We start from the raw sequence: 15,964 nt of genomic DNA, 5'->3' as shown, positions 1-15,964 counted from the left end.
CGACGTCATTGAACTTGATTGCATCTGCAAAGACCCTATTTCCAAATAAGGTCACCTTCACAGGTTCCAGGGGTTAGGACTTGAGCGTGTCTTTTTTTTGGGGGGGACACAATTCAATTCATAATGACCATACAGCTTCTTTCATTTTTAAATTAGGTGTCATCAGTAAGCAATTAGGATATTTCGCATGAAAAACTGGCCTTTTCCAGCACGACACTGGCAGAGTGGAACCCAGAGGTAGCTGTCCCCTCCTGATGGGGCTCTCCCCAGCCCAACCCAGCCCTCCTCCTGCCTGCGTGCTGTGAACACTGGAGACTGGAACCCTTGATCTGGCCCAGTGGTTCTCAACTAGGAGTGATTTTGCCCCTGGGGACATCTGACAATGTCTGAGGACATTTTTGGTTGTTGCAACTGGGGGATGCTACTGTCATTGGCAGGTAGAGGCCAGGGTTGCTGCCAAACATCCTGCAATTCACAGGACGGCCCCCATGACAAAGAAATACCCAGCCCCAAATGTCAGTGATGCCCAGGTTGGAAAACCCTCAATACATTCATCTTGGCTCAGGGCTGCCCTGTTAAAGACTACATTTCCCAGTCTCCCTTGCTGTAGGTAAGGCCATGTGACCACGTTCTAAACAATGGGATGTCAGCATAAGGGTTACGTGCAAAATCCAGTTGAGGATGCCTTGTGATTGGCAGACCATGTGCCCTCCCACCCCACTGAGCGAACCATGGATGTGATGGCAATGGCCGGAGCTAGAGCAGCCAACTGAGACCTTGAGGTGGGAGCTGCCTGCTGGGGATGGCCAAGGAAAGGTGTAAGGCACCAGGATCCTGGACCCCATCAGGCTGCCATGCTGGCCCTGCCCAGACCTGTGTGTGGAGAGAAATCAACCCCTCTCTTGTTCAAGGCACTGTGTTTTGGGGTCACCTTGTTTCAGCAGCATCACCTGTACCCTGACTTACTCACAATCCTAAATCCCAGGCCAGTCCCGTTCCCTCCCGTGACAAATTTCTGGTTTCAATCAGAGCCTTTCTGGGAAGGAAAAACTTGAGAAGAAGACATAGCTGATCTTGCTGAGTTTGAGCCCGCAGTCCAGGCTCCAGCACAAACATTCCAGTACTCCGGGCAGTGGTAAGGATTGCTGGGCCTGCCCTCTCCTTCTAGAAATACTTGGGAATCAGGGTCAAGTCAACAGGAGGCTGGAGCAGCTTCACAGGGTCAGGGTGGATGTGAGCATTTCTTAGCTTATTTTCCCAAACATGTCAAGGGCTCTTTTACATTTTCCTATCTGAGAAAAATCAAAGCCAAGCAAAACGAAAAACTCTCTGAACCCCCTCCAGCTCTGAGGCATGTATCCACGGTCAGATTCACAAATCGTGGGCATGAGACTGCTTTCATTTGTCTAATCTTTCCCACCAGGCATGTTCCCCAGATTCTAAGAGGGGGCACTGCGGTAGGAGGTGTCAGGCCTCAGGATGGTGAGGGCAGCCCCTTAGTGAACACAGGGATGCCGGACACGGTACCCAGATACTCCTGGGCGGCCCAGCCTGCGCTTTCCCCTCACGCAGGAGAGCGGGCAGTGTCCCAGGCTCCCGTCACCTCTGGTTACCGTTAGGGACAGGATTTGTGTCATTCCCTCTCCCCCTCTGAACCCTGCATGTATTTGGTGCTCGGCGAACGGGAAGCAGCAAAGCAGAGGGGAAAGGACATGGCTTTAACTGAGAAGTGAGGCTCGCAGTCTCTGGGCCTGGAGCGTCTCAACCATGAAGCAGGAACAAAAGAGCCTTCCTTGCACAGGGGTCTACGGAAGTCCCATTCATTCTTTCATTCATTCATTCATCACCGTTCCAGGTGCTGGGATTAAGGGTTGATTAGCACCGGGGTGCCGGTCCTAAACAGGGGACAGGGAGACAGCAGCCTCCAGCAGTGGGACAGAAGTGGTTAACTGGGAGTCCCCAGAAAGACTACTTTGGGGAGAGAAGCCCCCCAGTGGAGCCAGGCCCCCGGGGGTCTCTATTGGAGTGGGTGGTCACCACGGAGGCGTCCACTGTGGGCAGTGAGGCCGGATGGGGTAGGGGCCTGAGGCTGAGCCCCAGTCCTCCAGGACGCTCCCTGGGGACCTGGGCTGCCACGTCTGCCCCCAGAAGCCTCTGTTTTCTCATCTGTCTGCAAAGTGGGGGTGTTGATGGCGCCCAACTCTTAGAGGTCCCGTGGAGAGTAAGATAAAATGTGAGGCTTTAAATCTGCTGAATATCCTGACATCTCCTTGGAGGCCTCCAGAGAAGAGAGCCTGGATCGGGGGACCTGGTGGTGGCCTGGCCGCTGCAGGAGACCCAGTGCCAACTCCGGGGTCATGCTGGGAGCTGGGAGCATCCTGGCTGAGGTGGGGCAGTGGGGAGAGCTGCCCGGAAGCAATTTGCTTGTTGGAGGAAGTCTCCCCTCTCCTGTCAAGGGCAGGTGCAGATGCCCCCTCTTCAGGGAGCCCCCCTCACTGCTCAGCCCCTCCAGTGACCAAGCACCTCCCTCAACAGCAGGCACGAGGCTGATTTCCCTGCATCCCCAAGGCCAGCATGGAGGGGCACTGGGACCACGTGCTCAACGTTGAAAATAATCAGAGCTACCCTACGATGAACTGGGCTGTTCAGTAGTGAGTTCCCCGTTGTCGGGGTGTGCAAGCAGAGGCTGGGGGCGGGCCTGAAGGGACATCGCAAAGGGGACTCACTCAGCTGAGATACAAGATAAGAGTGATCATCATGGTGATTATATCAATTATAATGTACTGAGAGCTTGCTAAGCGCCAGCAAGGGGAAGATCTTCGTTCTCTTTTGTTAGATTTTTTTTTTAATTTGCCAAAGTAACTCAAGCTCTCAGAAAAAGTTAAACAATACAGAGATATATAAAGAAAAATCTAACATCAGCCCTCCTCCGAGGCCTCCTTCCCTCCCACAAGCCAGGTACCCCAGGCTGACAGGCGAAGGTGTTATCTTTCTAGGCACTCGACATAGAGAATCCCACTTAATTCTTCAGATGCTATTAGGAGGCTCAGAGAGGGGAAGCCATTTGCCCAAAGCCCCCCAGCTGCTTAGAGGTTGCGGGCCAAGCAGGTTTAAGTTGCATCTCCAAGCTCTCCTAGGAGCCCTGAGGTCCCCAGCTCAGCCTGGCTCTCCTCTCCTCTCCTCCCCTCTCCTGGTGGCACCTGCCGGCCTGCAGGAGACACAGACCCGCCCCCCAAGATGCCCTAAGACTCCTGGACCAGCCCAGCCAAGCCACAGCTGACCAGCCCATGTGCCCACAGACCAGCCCCCACCTTCCAACTTGGCTTTGGCAGGGCTGGCATTTTGATCTCCTTCTATTGGACTCTCCGGCTCCAAAAGGGCCCTCCGAGATTCAGGGTGCCTGCGAGGGCCCAGTGAGACCACTGAGTCCTGTCCCTCAACTCACAGGCGGGGCAACTGAGGCTCAGGAAGGGCAGGGGACTTGTAACATCACACGAGGACTCAATGGTTGAAACAGGGCTGTGGTGATGGCAATCCCTTGTGTTTAACTTGATAATTTACGAAGTTCCATTGTATCTACTGCATTCATTCACTCATTCATTCATTCATTCATCCATCCCCAAACACCCATGGGGTCTGTATTCATTTCCCATTGTTGCTCTAACAAATGATCACAAACTTAGGAGCTTATAACAACAAATTTATTCTCTTACAGTTCTGGAGTCCACAAGGGTAAAATGGACTGGCAGGGCTGGTTCCCTTTGGAGACTCTGGGGAGAATCTGTTTCCTTGTCTTTTCCAGCTTCTAGAGGCACCCGCATTCCTCAGCTTGTGGCCCCTTCTTACATCACTCTGCTCTCTGCTTCTGTTATCACCTATCCTCTAACTTTGACCCCCTTGCCTCTCTCTTTCACTTAGAAGGACCCTCGTGATTATGTGATTACATGTAGGGTTCACTCAGATAATCTAGGATAATCCCCCATCTCAAAGTCCTTACCTTAATCTCATCAGCAAAATCCCTTTTGCCATGTAAGGTCACTTAGCCACAGGTTCTGGAGATTAGGGCGTGGATGTCTTTGGGTGTATTATTTTACCTACTGCAGACTTACACGGTGATTCTCAAAGGAGGCAGGATAGGGTTGTGGACAGCAAATCAGCTAGGATGCGTTCAGTTGCAAGTTATAGAATCCTCCTCCCAAAGGGCCTTAAACAGTGAGGCCACTTAGTGTCTCCCTTGGCAGGAAATCTGGCCAAAGGCTGGCTCCATGGTGGGTTCATTTGGAGGCTCAAGAACAACAGCATTAGGGACACAGACTCTTTCCTCCTGTGACTGTCATCTTCATCATCAGCTCCTCCTGGTCCCAAGAGAGCTGCTGCAGCTCCGGGCATCACATCCTCACACATACATGACCGAATAGGAAGGAAGGCAGTGAGTCTTCTTGCACATTTCTCGCTTGTCATCAGGGAGGTCTTATTGGCTGAGACTGGGTCATGTGACCTCTCTCCTCCAGTCACAGGGGAAATGGAAATGGGTCTGTGAAAATAGACTTAGTGGCATCACCATTTTCCCCCAGAACTGGGAAGGGAGGTCCCGCTTTCCTGGGTACATCACTGTTCCTCCACCAGAACAAACTAGGTATGCAGGTGTATTAGTTATCTAGGCTGCGAAACAAAGTACCACAAATTTACCAGCTTAAAACAACACATTTATTATCTCAGTTTCCATGGGCCAGGAGTCCTGGTGTAGGCTAGCTGACTCTCCTGCTCATGGTCTGGAAACTGAAATTAAGATGTCAGCTAAGGCCATGTTCTCAGCCGAGGCCCAGGGAACCCCTCCAGGCTCACACGGCTGTCGGGAGAATTCAGTTCCCTGAGGTTGAGTGGCTGAGATGCGTTTTCTTGCTGTTTGCCGGGGACCACTTGGTCCCTAAAGGCCATATTCATGTCCTCGCCCCGGGGCTGCCTCTCACATCGTTGCTTCATCTTCGTGGCCAGGAGGAGAGCACCTTTGATGCTTCATCACCTTGTAAAGGCTTCACCTGATCAGGTCAGGCCCAGCCAGGAGAATCTGCTTTGATTAACTCAAAGTCAGCCGGTTAGGAGCTTAGCCAGGGCAGCGATGGCCCTGCCAATTCACAGGCCTGGGTCCCTGGGGGCATCTGAGAAGCCTGCGCACCTCAGGGGCGAGGAGGGAGTGAGTGCCTCCTCACCCTCCAGTCTGAGCTGAGCCCTGCTCCTTCCAGAAAGTCCTCCCTGAACCCCCCGGCAGCCCCCCTCGGGCCCCACCAGGTGTTTCTTGCTCTCCCGGCGCCTCCCTGGAGGTCGGGGCCTGCGCCCCGTGCCTTCGGCTGGGCCCGAGGGGTGCCGCACTCTGCACAGACAACGGGCACTGTCCGCACCTGACACAGAGCAGGTCTCAGTAGATGCGCGCCGGATACACGTGGAGTCTTCACGTCACTGGGAGAACCCTGAAGCCTGGAAAAGCGATGGGGGGCAGGCCTAGAATTCTGGGTCCAGGAGGGCAGGGAAGGTCCTCCAGGGGTGGACGGGGCCATCAGGCCCTCCAACGCTCCCCCTTTGGGCCTCTGCTTAACGGTCACTCCCAAGAGCCCTTCCAAGGCCCCCCACTGACTGAAGCCAGAGGCTGGGGAGACGGGAGGCAAAGGCGAGAGGATGGCAGGCAGCGTGGCGACAGTGGGGTGGGGACCACGCTGCCCCAGGCTCATACCCACACGTGATCTTGAGCAGCCTGGGCCCCCACCCTCATCTGCGGAATGGGACGGCCACACAGCACACACCCTGAAGGGACGCCAAGAGGGTGAGGTGGGCCCACCTCCCACGGACTGCTCAGGACAGGACACGGCCTAAGGGTGGCTCCCATGGGCACTGCTGATGGGCAGGGGCCAAGGGACGGGAGGGTGGCCGGAGTGGAAGCTGCATCGTGACGCTTCCCGGGGAAGTGACTTCAGGAGATGCTAAGGGTGCCCGTGGGTGCTGCAGACCGTGGAACCCTGTGCGCCATTCCTAGGAGGAGCCTGGTGCCGAGGGGCATGGAGCTGCGTCTCCCACCTGCTCAGGTGGGTGACAGGCAGAGGCGGGAGCAGGTGTTCTAGGTCCAGAGGTGGCAGAATGCCTGGGCACACAGGGCTGAAGGCTCTGCGCACATCACTCCGGAGAGCCTGCACTTCTGCCGTACGGGAGGGGCTCCGTCATCCCCGTTCACGGGCTCGGATAGGGAAGCTCATGTAGGGACACCTGATTGGTCTGAGCCCAGAGTCCAGGGTCGAGGCCAGGCTTAGGAGGGCCTCGAATGCCAGGCTCAGGCATCTGGGCAGCAGCAAGGCCCCGGAGGGAGGACGGGTCCAGCTTGCAGCGGCCGGCAGACGGGAGCCCTGAGGAGGCCACGTGGTAGCCAGGACAGGTGATGGGTGGGTGCAAGCTTGAACCCCAACAGGCCCCGGGCTGAGCGAGGTACACAGCTGGTGCTCAGAAAGACAGGCTGAGCCACTGCTGCAATCTATTACACCCACTGCAAGTCAAAGACGGTCCCCAAAGCAGTTCTTTCCCCAGAGTTCCTCCAGCTCGGGAAGAACTCAGCAGTGCCAAGTCCATCAGTGTGATCAATATTGCAGTGGAGTTAGTACACGGAGAGCCAGCCTCCACAGGCGGATCCCAGCCACTTTCTCACAAGACCAAGCGGTTCTGGAATTCTTCAGGGAGGGACAGGGAGAGAAGCAAGCCTCATTTTCCCCTGCCTCAGCTTTAAAAATGAAATTTCAAATAAAGTGGGGCAAAAGATATCCTCAGCCCAGTTGAGGAGAAAACAAGTCCCTGGGTCCGAGACTGGGACGCCAGGCCAGTTCTCCTCTGTTCCGCACCAGCCAGCTGAGTGGAAGGGCTCTTCCCCTTCCCTGCAGGTATCCACCAAGGGCAAAGACAGCAGGCAGACACATCACCAGCCCCAGGAGCTCGAAGCCAAGTGGGGGCGGAGCCGGCACTGACCTTAGAACCATCCAGTCAATCTTCCCACCTTATGGATGGGAAAACTGAGGCCCCTGGAGGCCCCTAAGGCTGCCTGACAGAAGGTAAGGGGATAAGTGGGAGCTTAAGTCCAGAACCTCCACACAACGGATGCAGAAAGGGCCTGGTGGGGGAATGCCGGGTCTGGCTCTGGGCGAGGTACCACTGTGCTCTGCCGGGCCCCACCTGTACCGGCTACACCGCAGGCATCCAGTGTGGCTGCGGAGGATGGAGGATACCAGGCCCTTCGTACCACCCATCCCTCCCCCACGCTTTGATTGAGCTCCTACTGTGAGCCGTGAGCTGGTCCCCGCACCAGACTGTGGGACAGAGATATGGCCTGTCTGCAAGAGCCCACAGCAGAGACGTGGTCTGATAATGGCTCGCCCCCGAGGGGCACACAGGAGGCCAGTGAAGGGGGCCCTACCCCAGGCTGGGAGAGCAGGGAGGCCTCCCAGGGAGGAATCTCATGCCACATGTTTTCAAGGAAGAGGAGAGCCCTAGGGATGGACAGGGCAGAGTTGCCAGCCTGGAGAACACCATGTGCCTGGCCCGGAGTCCATGGCAGGCAGTGACAAATGGGCTCCCAGCCTGGAGGGAGCAGGCCGAGGAGGCGAAGCAGAACCTAGCCTGAAATCTGGCAAGAGCTGCTCGCATTGGGGTAGCAGAAATACACCCTCCCTGCAGCCTGAGAGGGTGAGCGAGGCCACAGGCACGTGTGCATGTGTGGGTGTGCGCACGTGTGCTGGCACATGGGTGGGTGTGTGCAGCAACGTGTGTGCACATGTGGACATGCACGCCTGTGTGCTGGATGCTTGTATATGCACAAGTGAGGTGTGCAAACTCATGCATGCATGCACATAGCATGTGTATGTGATTTTGTGTGTGGATATGCGTGTGCCTGGACACATGCACGAGCATAGTGTGTGCGACATGTGTACACATGTGGGTGGGTGTGCATGCATGCTGCTTACAGGTGCACGTACAAGTGAGTGCACGCATTGTGTGTACACGTGGATACTTGTGTTAACGCACTGTCACGTATGTCTGTGCGTCTCATGGTACGTATTCCTGGATGCATGTGTGAGGATGCGAGCATAGGTGTGCGTGGGTATGTGTGCATGCATGTGTGGCTACGTGTGCGTGTGTGCGCACATATAACTGTGCACGCGGGGAGGTGGCTCAAGGAGACAAGCCCCTCTCTACCTGAGCTGAGGCCACTCGTGGAGCACGGGGCACTGCACCCAGCAGGTGTGCATCCAAATTCCTCCTCTCAGCGGTGGGCCCAGGACCCAGTGTCCCAAGGCTGTGGGTCACGGGTGGGATGAAGGCGAGTACACCCTGGTAGCCCTAGGATGCTCACTTCCGTATGATTTCCTTCTGAGATGGCCTACACCCCCTCCCCAACGACCCCACCCCCTACCAGTGCAGCCTGACTCCCCGAAGCGCCCTCCCATCATCCCTCCTGGTCCCGCCAAGCCCAGGCCTGGCCGGCAGCGACTCCTCAGCACGAGCATTCTTCCCGGGCACGTGGTGTTTTGTCTGTTCCAGGGCAGTTGGGAGCAGTTTGTCAAGCCTAATCTCCAGCGTCGGGGTAAGAGGCCTCTCCAGCTCCTCTGTGAACAGCTTGGTCCCTGGGGCCTCTGGTGCACGTGAGCAGGCGTGTATGTGGTGCTGCCCTGAAGCCCAGACAAGGGCTCTCTACCCAAGGACTCCTCAGGGGCCCAGCCCTCTGCCGCCCCTCAGCTCTGGGCCCTGGACCCACAGGAGAGGCGCTTCTTTCTGCTTCCTCCTGGGCGAGGCCAGCTGGGGTAGGCGTCCCCAGGGGCCTGGGTCACTTGGCTGGCCAGGCACTCCAAATGTCCCCAGTTTGGCCTGGCCAGAGAGTCACTGCCTGGGCAGTGGGACGTCCTGTCTGCTTTGGGCCCCCTGGAGCTCTGGGTCCTTTTCCTTCAAATCCCTCATGCTAGACTGGCCTGGCTTGTGAGCTTGTGAGGCATCAGGATCCTTGGATGCATCCCCCAAAGTGCTTTTCGAAAGTTAAGAACCACCCAAGGTCAGGAGGAGGCCCACATGGCTGTCCAGCTGCTGGCAGAAGGACAGATCTCTCCAAAACCTACATCTGACCACGGCCATGTCCCTTGTTTGGACATACCCACCAGGACAAAGCCCACCCCAACCCCAGGGAGCACAACCAACAGGGGCCTCTCACTCCCTAATAACTCCTCTCACTCTCCAAACACAGCCCAGAGGTCACCTCCTCCAGGAAGCCTTCCTTGATAACCCCACTCCCAGGCTGGAAGAGGAGCGCCAGGGCATTGATGGCATTTACTGCACCCATCTCAGTGTGTGGTACCATCCACCTCCCTGGGTTACACACGGTCATGGCTTTGCTCCCAAAATTGCATAAATGCCAAGGATTGGCTCTTGTTGGGCAGGTCTGCCATCTGGAGTGTTTGATTTCCAGTCTGGTCCTGGCCTCCTCCTTGGTGTAACGTTGTTAACAAGGATGTCAGAGCTCCACGTGGGCATCTCTGCTAAGAGAGCATGCTCTCCTGGTAAGGCCTCTGAGCCCTTCCAGAGCTCAGAGAAGAAAGAAGCGGCCCCCAAGCCACGCACGTTTCTAGGCATCGCTGGGGGTGTGTGGCTCTAATCCCTCCCTGAGACACTCTCTTAGTACCCAGAGGCTTCCCACAACCACAGCTCCCCCCGCCGACCCCCGCCACCTGAGGATGCAGGGAGAGCTGCGGGCCAGCCTGGGTGCGGTTCTGCTTTGCTGGGAGGAAAGGTCCTCCGGCTGGTCTTAGTGAGAAATGCCAGGCCTGGGGACTCCAACCTCCTCCCCAGGGTCTGTCTCCCACAGACCTCAGGGTGTCTGGAGGCGGGGACCAGCACCTGACACGGCTGGGAGCAACAGTGCACGTCTGCAGAACGAATGCACTGGGACGTGGGACAGGGGTAAGCGGGGGTTACCCCAATAGCTCGCCCCTAAGCAGGAATGAGGCTCCCACGCCAAACCGCCCCTCATCCGGCAATTCAGTTTGGGGCGTTTGTCAGAGGCGGTGATGCTGAACATCCCCCAGCCTTTAAAAGCAGGGCCACAGAGCATAAGAATTAAACTTCAATAATTGTCAACATGGGTGCAGAGCCTGGGAGCCTGCCCAGGGCTTCCACAGGCACTGCCGTCATGATTCACGCTCCAGCAGCGCTTGGAACTGAGGCCGGGGGTGGGGAGGTGGTTCTGCGCCGGAGAATCCACCAGAGATGGGAGCCGGAGCCGGACCCGCACTCGGCAGCCCCGGTGCGCACCCAAGCAGCGACGCGTCCTCCGCCAGGCTGCGAGTGGCTGGCTCTCCAATCAGGCCGCGGACCCCGAGCCGCCCGTCCGGCACGCGAGTGTGCGCGCCCGCGTGTTCGTGTGTCCGGGGGAGGTGAGGAGGCTCCTGCCTTAGAAAGAGCAGGCTTCTGGAACTCACCGCCCAGGCCAGCTGGCACTCGGTCCAGTCTCGCAGGCTGCAGACGGCCCTGGAGGGGGCGCCCTCGCCGAGCGCGCGCGCCCCACGCCACCGCCCCGGGCTCCTCCCCGGCGCCGCGCGGGCAGGTTCGCCGAGGCGGCCGCGGGCTCCGGCTCCCGGGCCCGCTCCCCACGGGCCGGCGGCGCTGGCCTGCCCGCCAGGCCGCCCCCGCCCGTCCGCGCCCCGCCCCGCTGCGCGACTCTACCCAAGTTGGAAGCCGAGCCCGAGCGGCGACACTCGCGCCGAGCGCACGGCGGCGGTGGAGGAGGCGGCGGCGGTGGCGGCGCAGCTCAGGCGAGCCGAGGCAGGCGAGGCGGCGCCCGCACGGCCGAGCGCGGACCGCGGGGGGCGCCCGCGCCGGAGGCAGCGGGAGGAGGAGCAGGAGGAGGACGCGCGGCGGCGCCGGCGCCCTGCCCGGGAAAGTAAAGTTGGAGCCGGAGGCGGCGCGCGGGCGCGGGGGCCCCAAGGAGCGGCGGCCCGCGCCCCGGCGCGCCGAGCCCTAGCCGGCCGGATGGGAGGTGGAGCGCCCGGGCCGCCGCTGCCGCCGTCTGCAGCCTGCGCCCCGGCCGCGCGCTGGGGCCGCCGGGCCGCCCGGTCACGCCCGCTCGGGCGCCGAGTCGCCGTGGGCTCGCGGCCGGGGCGCTCCCCGTGAGCGGGGCCAAGGGCGGGGCCGCGCGAGTACCCCGGGACCTGTCCCCTCCCCCCCACCCCCCCCGCCGCCGCCGCCGCCGCGTCGCCGCTCTCTCCGGGCGCCTCCTGCTCTGCACTTACGCGTGCGGCAGCGGCGGGGAGCCAGGCAGCCACGCTCTCGGGAGCGCCGCTCGCCCGCTGAGCCGCCACGGCCGAGGGCCGGCTGCGGGGTGCCGCGGTCCCCGGCGGGCGCGCCCGAGGAGCAGGCGGCGATGCGGGCGCCGACCCGGGCTGGGGGGCGCCCGAGCTGCCGCGGCTGCGCCCCGGCTCCAGGCGGGACCGCGTAGCTTGCGGGAGGACCATGGCGTCCCCGGCGCTGGCGGCGGCGCTGGCGGCGGCGGCGGGCCCCAACGTGAGCGGCGCCGGCGAGGGGGGCAGCGGCGGGTCCGCCAACGCCTCGGGGGCTGCCTGGGGGCCGCCCCCGGGCCAGTACTCGGCGGGCGCCGTGGCGGGGCTAGCGGCCGTGGTGGGCTTCCTCATCGTCTTCACCGTGGTGGGCAACGTGCTGGTGGTGATCGCTGTGCTGACCAGCCGCGCGCTGCGTGCGCCGCAGAACCTCTTCCTGGTGTCGCTGGCCTCGGCTGACATCCTGGTGGCCACGCTGGTCATGCCCTTCTCGCTGGCCAACGAGCTCATGGCCTACTGGTACTTTGGGCAGGTGTGGTGCGGCGTGTACCTGGCGCTCGACGTGCTCTTCTGCACCTCGTCCATTGTGCACCTGTGCGCCATCAGCTTGGACCGCTACTGGTCCGTGACGCAGGCTGTCGAGTACAACCTGAAGCGCACGCCGCGCCGCGTCAAGGCCACCATCGTGGCCGTGTGGCTCATCTCGGCCGTCATCTCCTTCCCGCCGCTCGTCTCGCTCTACCGCCAGCCCGACGGTGCCGCCTACCCGCAGTGTGGCCTCAATGACGAGACCTGGTACATCTTGTCCTCCTGCATCGGCTCCTTCTTCGCGCCCTGCCTCATCATGGGCCTGGTCTACGCGCGCATCTACCGGGTGGCCAAGCTGCGCACGCGCACGCTTAGCGAGAAGCGCGAGCCCGCGGGCCCCGACGGCGTGTCCCCGACCACGGAGAACGGGCTTGGCGCGGGCGAGAACGGGCACTGCGCGACCCCGCGCCGCCCGTGCGCCGATGTGGAGCCGGAGGACAGCAGCGTGGCGGCCGAGAGGCGGCGGCGCCGAGGCGCGCTGCGGCGGGGCGGGCGGCGGCGCGCGAGCGGCGAGGGGGCCTCGGACGGCGAGGGGTCGGGGCCCGGGACGGGGACGGCCGAGCCGGGCACAATGGCCGCCGCGAGGTCCCCGGGCCCCAGCTGGCGCCTGTCGCGCGCCAGCTCGCGCTCCGTCGAGTTCTTCCTGTCGCGCCGGCGCCGGGCGCGCAGCAGCGTGTGCCGCCGCAAGGTGGCCCAGGCTCGCGAGAAGCGCTTCACCTTCGTGCTGGCGGTGGTCATGGGCGTGTTTGTGCTCTGCTGGTTCCCCTTCTTCTTCAGCTACAGCCTGTACGGCATCTGCCGCGAGGCCTGCCAGGTGCCCGGCCCGCTCTTCAAGTTCTTCTTCTGGATCGGCTACTGCAACAGCTCGCTCAACCCGGTCATCTACACCGTCTTCAATCAGGACTTCCGGCGCTCTTTCAAGCACATCCTCTTCCGACGGAGGAGAAAGGGCTTCAGGCAGTGACCCGCGCACCCTACCCGGCGCAGAGACCTTGGACAGCTCCAGTGGAGGGGGCGGGCAGGCGTGGCCTCCCAGGAGAAAGTGGGAGCAACTTTCCCGGGGGACCCAGGGATGGATAGGCCTTCAAGGCGCAGGGGAGGGCGCTGCACGGCCGGAGGGAGGGCTGAGAGACTGCGGGGCCCCCGGGGAGGGGGAAGGAGAGAGGGGAGACCCCTCTGCCTTCCCGTCTCAGCAAGGGGCTGCTTCTGGCGCTGCAGGCCTGGCTCCAACTCCGGGGGCCGCGCCAAGGTGGGGCTGTGAGCTGGCACACGCATCCTCCCAAGCTGGTGAGAAAGGAGCGTGCCCTGTCCCCCACCACAGGCCGCCACCCCATCCACCTCTGAGCAAGGGCTGACTTCCCGGGACCTCGCGGGGTGGCTTTTCTGGGGGAGGAAGGAGGGCACTGACCATCTTTGGTTACTGAAAGTATTTAAATGTTTGCCAAAAATGACTGACAGCCAAAATAACCAAACTCTTTTCTAAATAAACCTTTGTAATCTAAGTGGTGGGTGCAATAGTCAGTCCTTCAGACCCTCACCCTGCCCGACCTCCCACCAGAGGTGGCAGAAGGGCACTCCAGGTCGCCAGATTCCATCCTCCCCTCTTGCATGAGAAGGAGGGGGTCTTTGCTTAAGGGTGACTGTTTTACAGACTTACAAAATATATACTCAGAATTCTTGTGCTATAACTGGCCGAGAGACCAAGGAAATCAAAAGGCTCTAAATTAACTCCAAATTTAGATGCTGGAGGGCTGTCCTCCCTTCATAACCCCCTCCGCCCCCCGATCTGAGTCTAGGCTTCCCCCAGTGTAGCCCAGCCTTGCCCCCTTGCTCAGCCCTGACCACCCCCAGGGAGTCCATGCTCACCCCGCACTAAGGCTTGAGGAGAGAAGGAGGGAGAGTCAGGTATCAGAGAGGGTCCCTCCCTGGCTCTTCCAGCCCTCATCACAGAGCCCAGAAGCTCCTGGGATAGCTGGGGGGAGGGGCAGGAACAGGACCCCTGAGACACACACATACACACACAAGCTTAGTGGGCCGGGGGGGCTCACGCCAGGGATCCCTGCTGTGAACGTCCAACGCTCCTGTCCCTCTCTGTGCCCCTCCTGGCCTTCCTGTATGTCACCCCTGTCTGCCAGCCTAGCTCTCTCCTGGATCACCACTCACCTGTCTTTGGCCTGGGGTGGCCATGGGTCTCTCTCTCGAGGAGAAGTCAGCCCTGGGTTCTGCATTTCAAGCCCCCGTGCCCTGAATCAGCAGGCCCCTCTCCTGGTCTGACTTGTCAGGGCTGTCCATTGGAGAAGTCCTCCCCTGCAGCTGCCTGGCCTTATCACCCCAAGTTATGGGTCCTCAGGACACCCCGACTGGGAAGAGCTCTCCCAGACTCGGGCAATGGTGGGGAAAGCGGTGGAGGAAACGGCCGGCCAAGGCCGACAGGAGCATCCCTGACCTCCTGCCAATGGGCAGGGGCCTGGACACGGTGTCCGTGTCGTAGGCCCGGCTCTGTTGCAGGATTACTGAGCTAGCTCAGATAAACCCCTGCCCTCTCTGGGCCTCAGCACCCTTCCGGTGAAGTGGGACAGGGGCTGAAACCTCAGGCCCTGCCTGGCCTGTAGCCTGTGGTCCAACTTGCCAGCTGAATGGGGGGGAGCAAAGAGGGGGAACTTTCCTTCAGGGAGAGCCTGGCCAACACTGGTATTGCCTCCCCGGGGCAATGGGGTAATGCCATACCCTCCCCACGGCTCTTGGGGGATGAACCCCGGGACTCCAGCAGGATCACGTAGCTTGGAACACGGCTCACGGAAGAATGTCAGCAAACCTCCTTTCTCTCGCCTAATCCCGAGAATTGCACCTTCCAGGGCTGTGGCTGGGACTGCAGCCGCCCGGTGCTTAATACCCCATTCAGCCAACAGATGTTCACCACTTCATCGTAATTGCTGCCTGGAAAGACTTTCTTTTCAGCTGGATAAACAGAGACAGAACCTGGCTTCTCACCCCTCCTGCCGCAGGAAACGGGCCAGTCGCCTTGCTCTGAGTCTCTGGCTCCATCGACGAAGCGGGGGCGCTGACACCCCCGAGGATGCCCGTTGGCGCTGACTGCTCCCAGCGCGGTCCGGGAGGCGTCGTGCAGGGGGATCTCTCGGGGGTACAGAGGAGGGGCCCGGACCTCTGCCCACCCTCGTCCAGCGGGTCCGTCCACTGCGCACCATCACTCGCGCAGGGCTCTCCTCTTTTAGGCGCGTCTTCGTGTCTACTCCACAGTGCCATCACTCTCAACCCCGTCTGTGGCTGAGGAAATGGAGGCCCAGAACTGACCACCTGGGCCAGGACCCACAGGCGTGAAGGGGCAGAGCCAGCCACGAGCCCAGAATCGCCCAGGTCGGGAGAGCTCTGCCCCGAGCACCCCGGCTCCAGTCCTATGAGCACCGGCGATCTCTGGGCCTCGCTGATGGAGAAGCATTGTACACAGCCGCCTTCCTGCCTCAGGCTTCCCCTTGGCTCTCGGGAGATTTCCGGCAAAATAAAAAAACACCCACGACGAGATGAAGGAGGGCAGGCCCCCGAGCAGGGGATCAGCGCTGGCCCCGGCTGGCCGGAGCCCACCGCTGATGTAGTTTTCACAGACATGCGTAGATACACATTCTTATAAATTAATTCCTGTATTTTTTAAATTCAGTTGCTGAGTTTGTAGAAAAGGGGGAAAAGAATAATCCAAACATTCTGTTACAGCTCAGTATGGAATTCAAAAAAAAAAAAAAGAAAAGAAAAACACTCGGAGCAGGCAGAATTGTTAACACTTTAGAAGAGCAGCTCCAGTCTTTGAATCCTGCCCCCAGCTCTGGGGGTGGGGGCTGAGGGATGGGAGAAAACCCGTTGCCGAGGCACTTGCTGGCGAGGAAGTGGTCCTTCCCGGCTGTGCTGGCAGCCGGCTATATTTTTATATCGCATCCGTCGGCAGGGCTCAGATATTCCAGCGCAGACTCGGATCAAAACACTTGGCGCCTGCAGGCCCGTCTTGAGTCTGGCTG

General features: G+C 60.2%; 1 protein-coding gene across 1 annotated transcript; it reads left to right on the top strand.

Annotated features, from left to right (window-relative positions):
* The first annotated feature begins 11,526 nt into the window (after positions 1-11,526).
* Positions 11,527-13,396, top strand: ADRA2C (adrenoceptor alpha 2C). The gene has a single exon (XM_057547143.1). The coding sequence runs from the start codon at positions 11,527-11,529 to the stop codon at positions 12,901-12,903; it is 1,377 nt and encodes a 458-aa protein (XP_057403126.1). The 3' UTR covers positions 12,904-13,396.
* Positions 13,397-15,964: the final 2,568 nt, after the last annotated feature.

Source organism: Balaenoptera acutorostrata, chromosome 5 (genome assembly GCF_949987535.1).
Source record: "Balaenoptera acutorostrata chromosome 5, mBalAcu1.1, whole genome shotgun sequence".
Lineage (NCBI taxonomy): Eukaryota > Metazoa > Chordata > Mammalia > Artiodactyla > Balaenopteridae > Balaenoptera > Balaenoptera acutorostrata.
The sequence above is the reverse complement of the archived record's forward strand: the minus strand, read 5'-3'. Positions and strand labels throughout refer to the sequence as shown.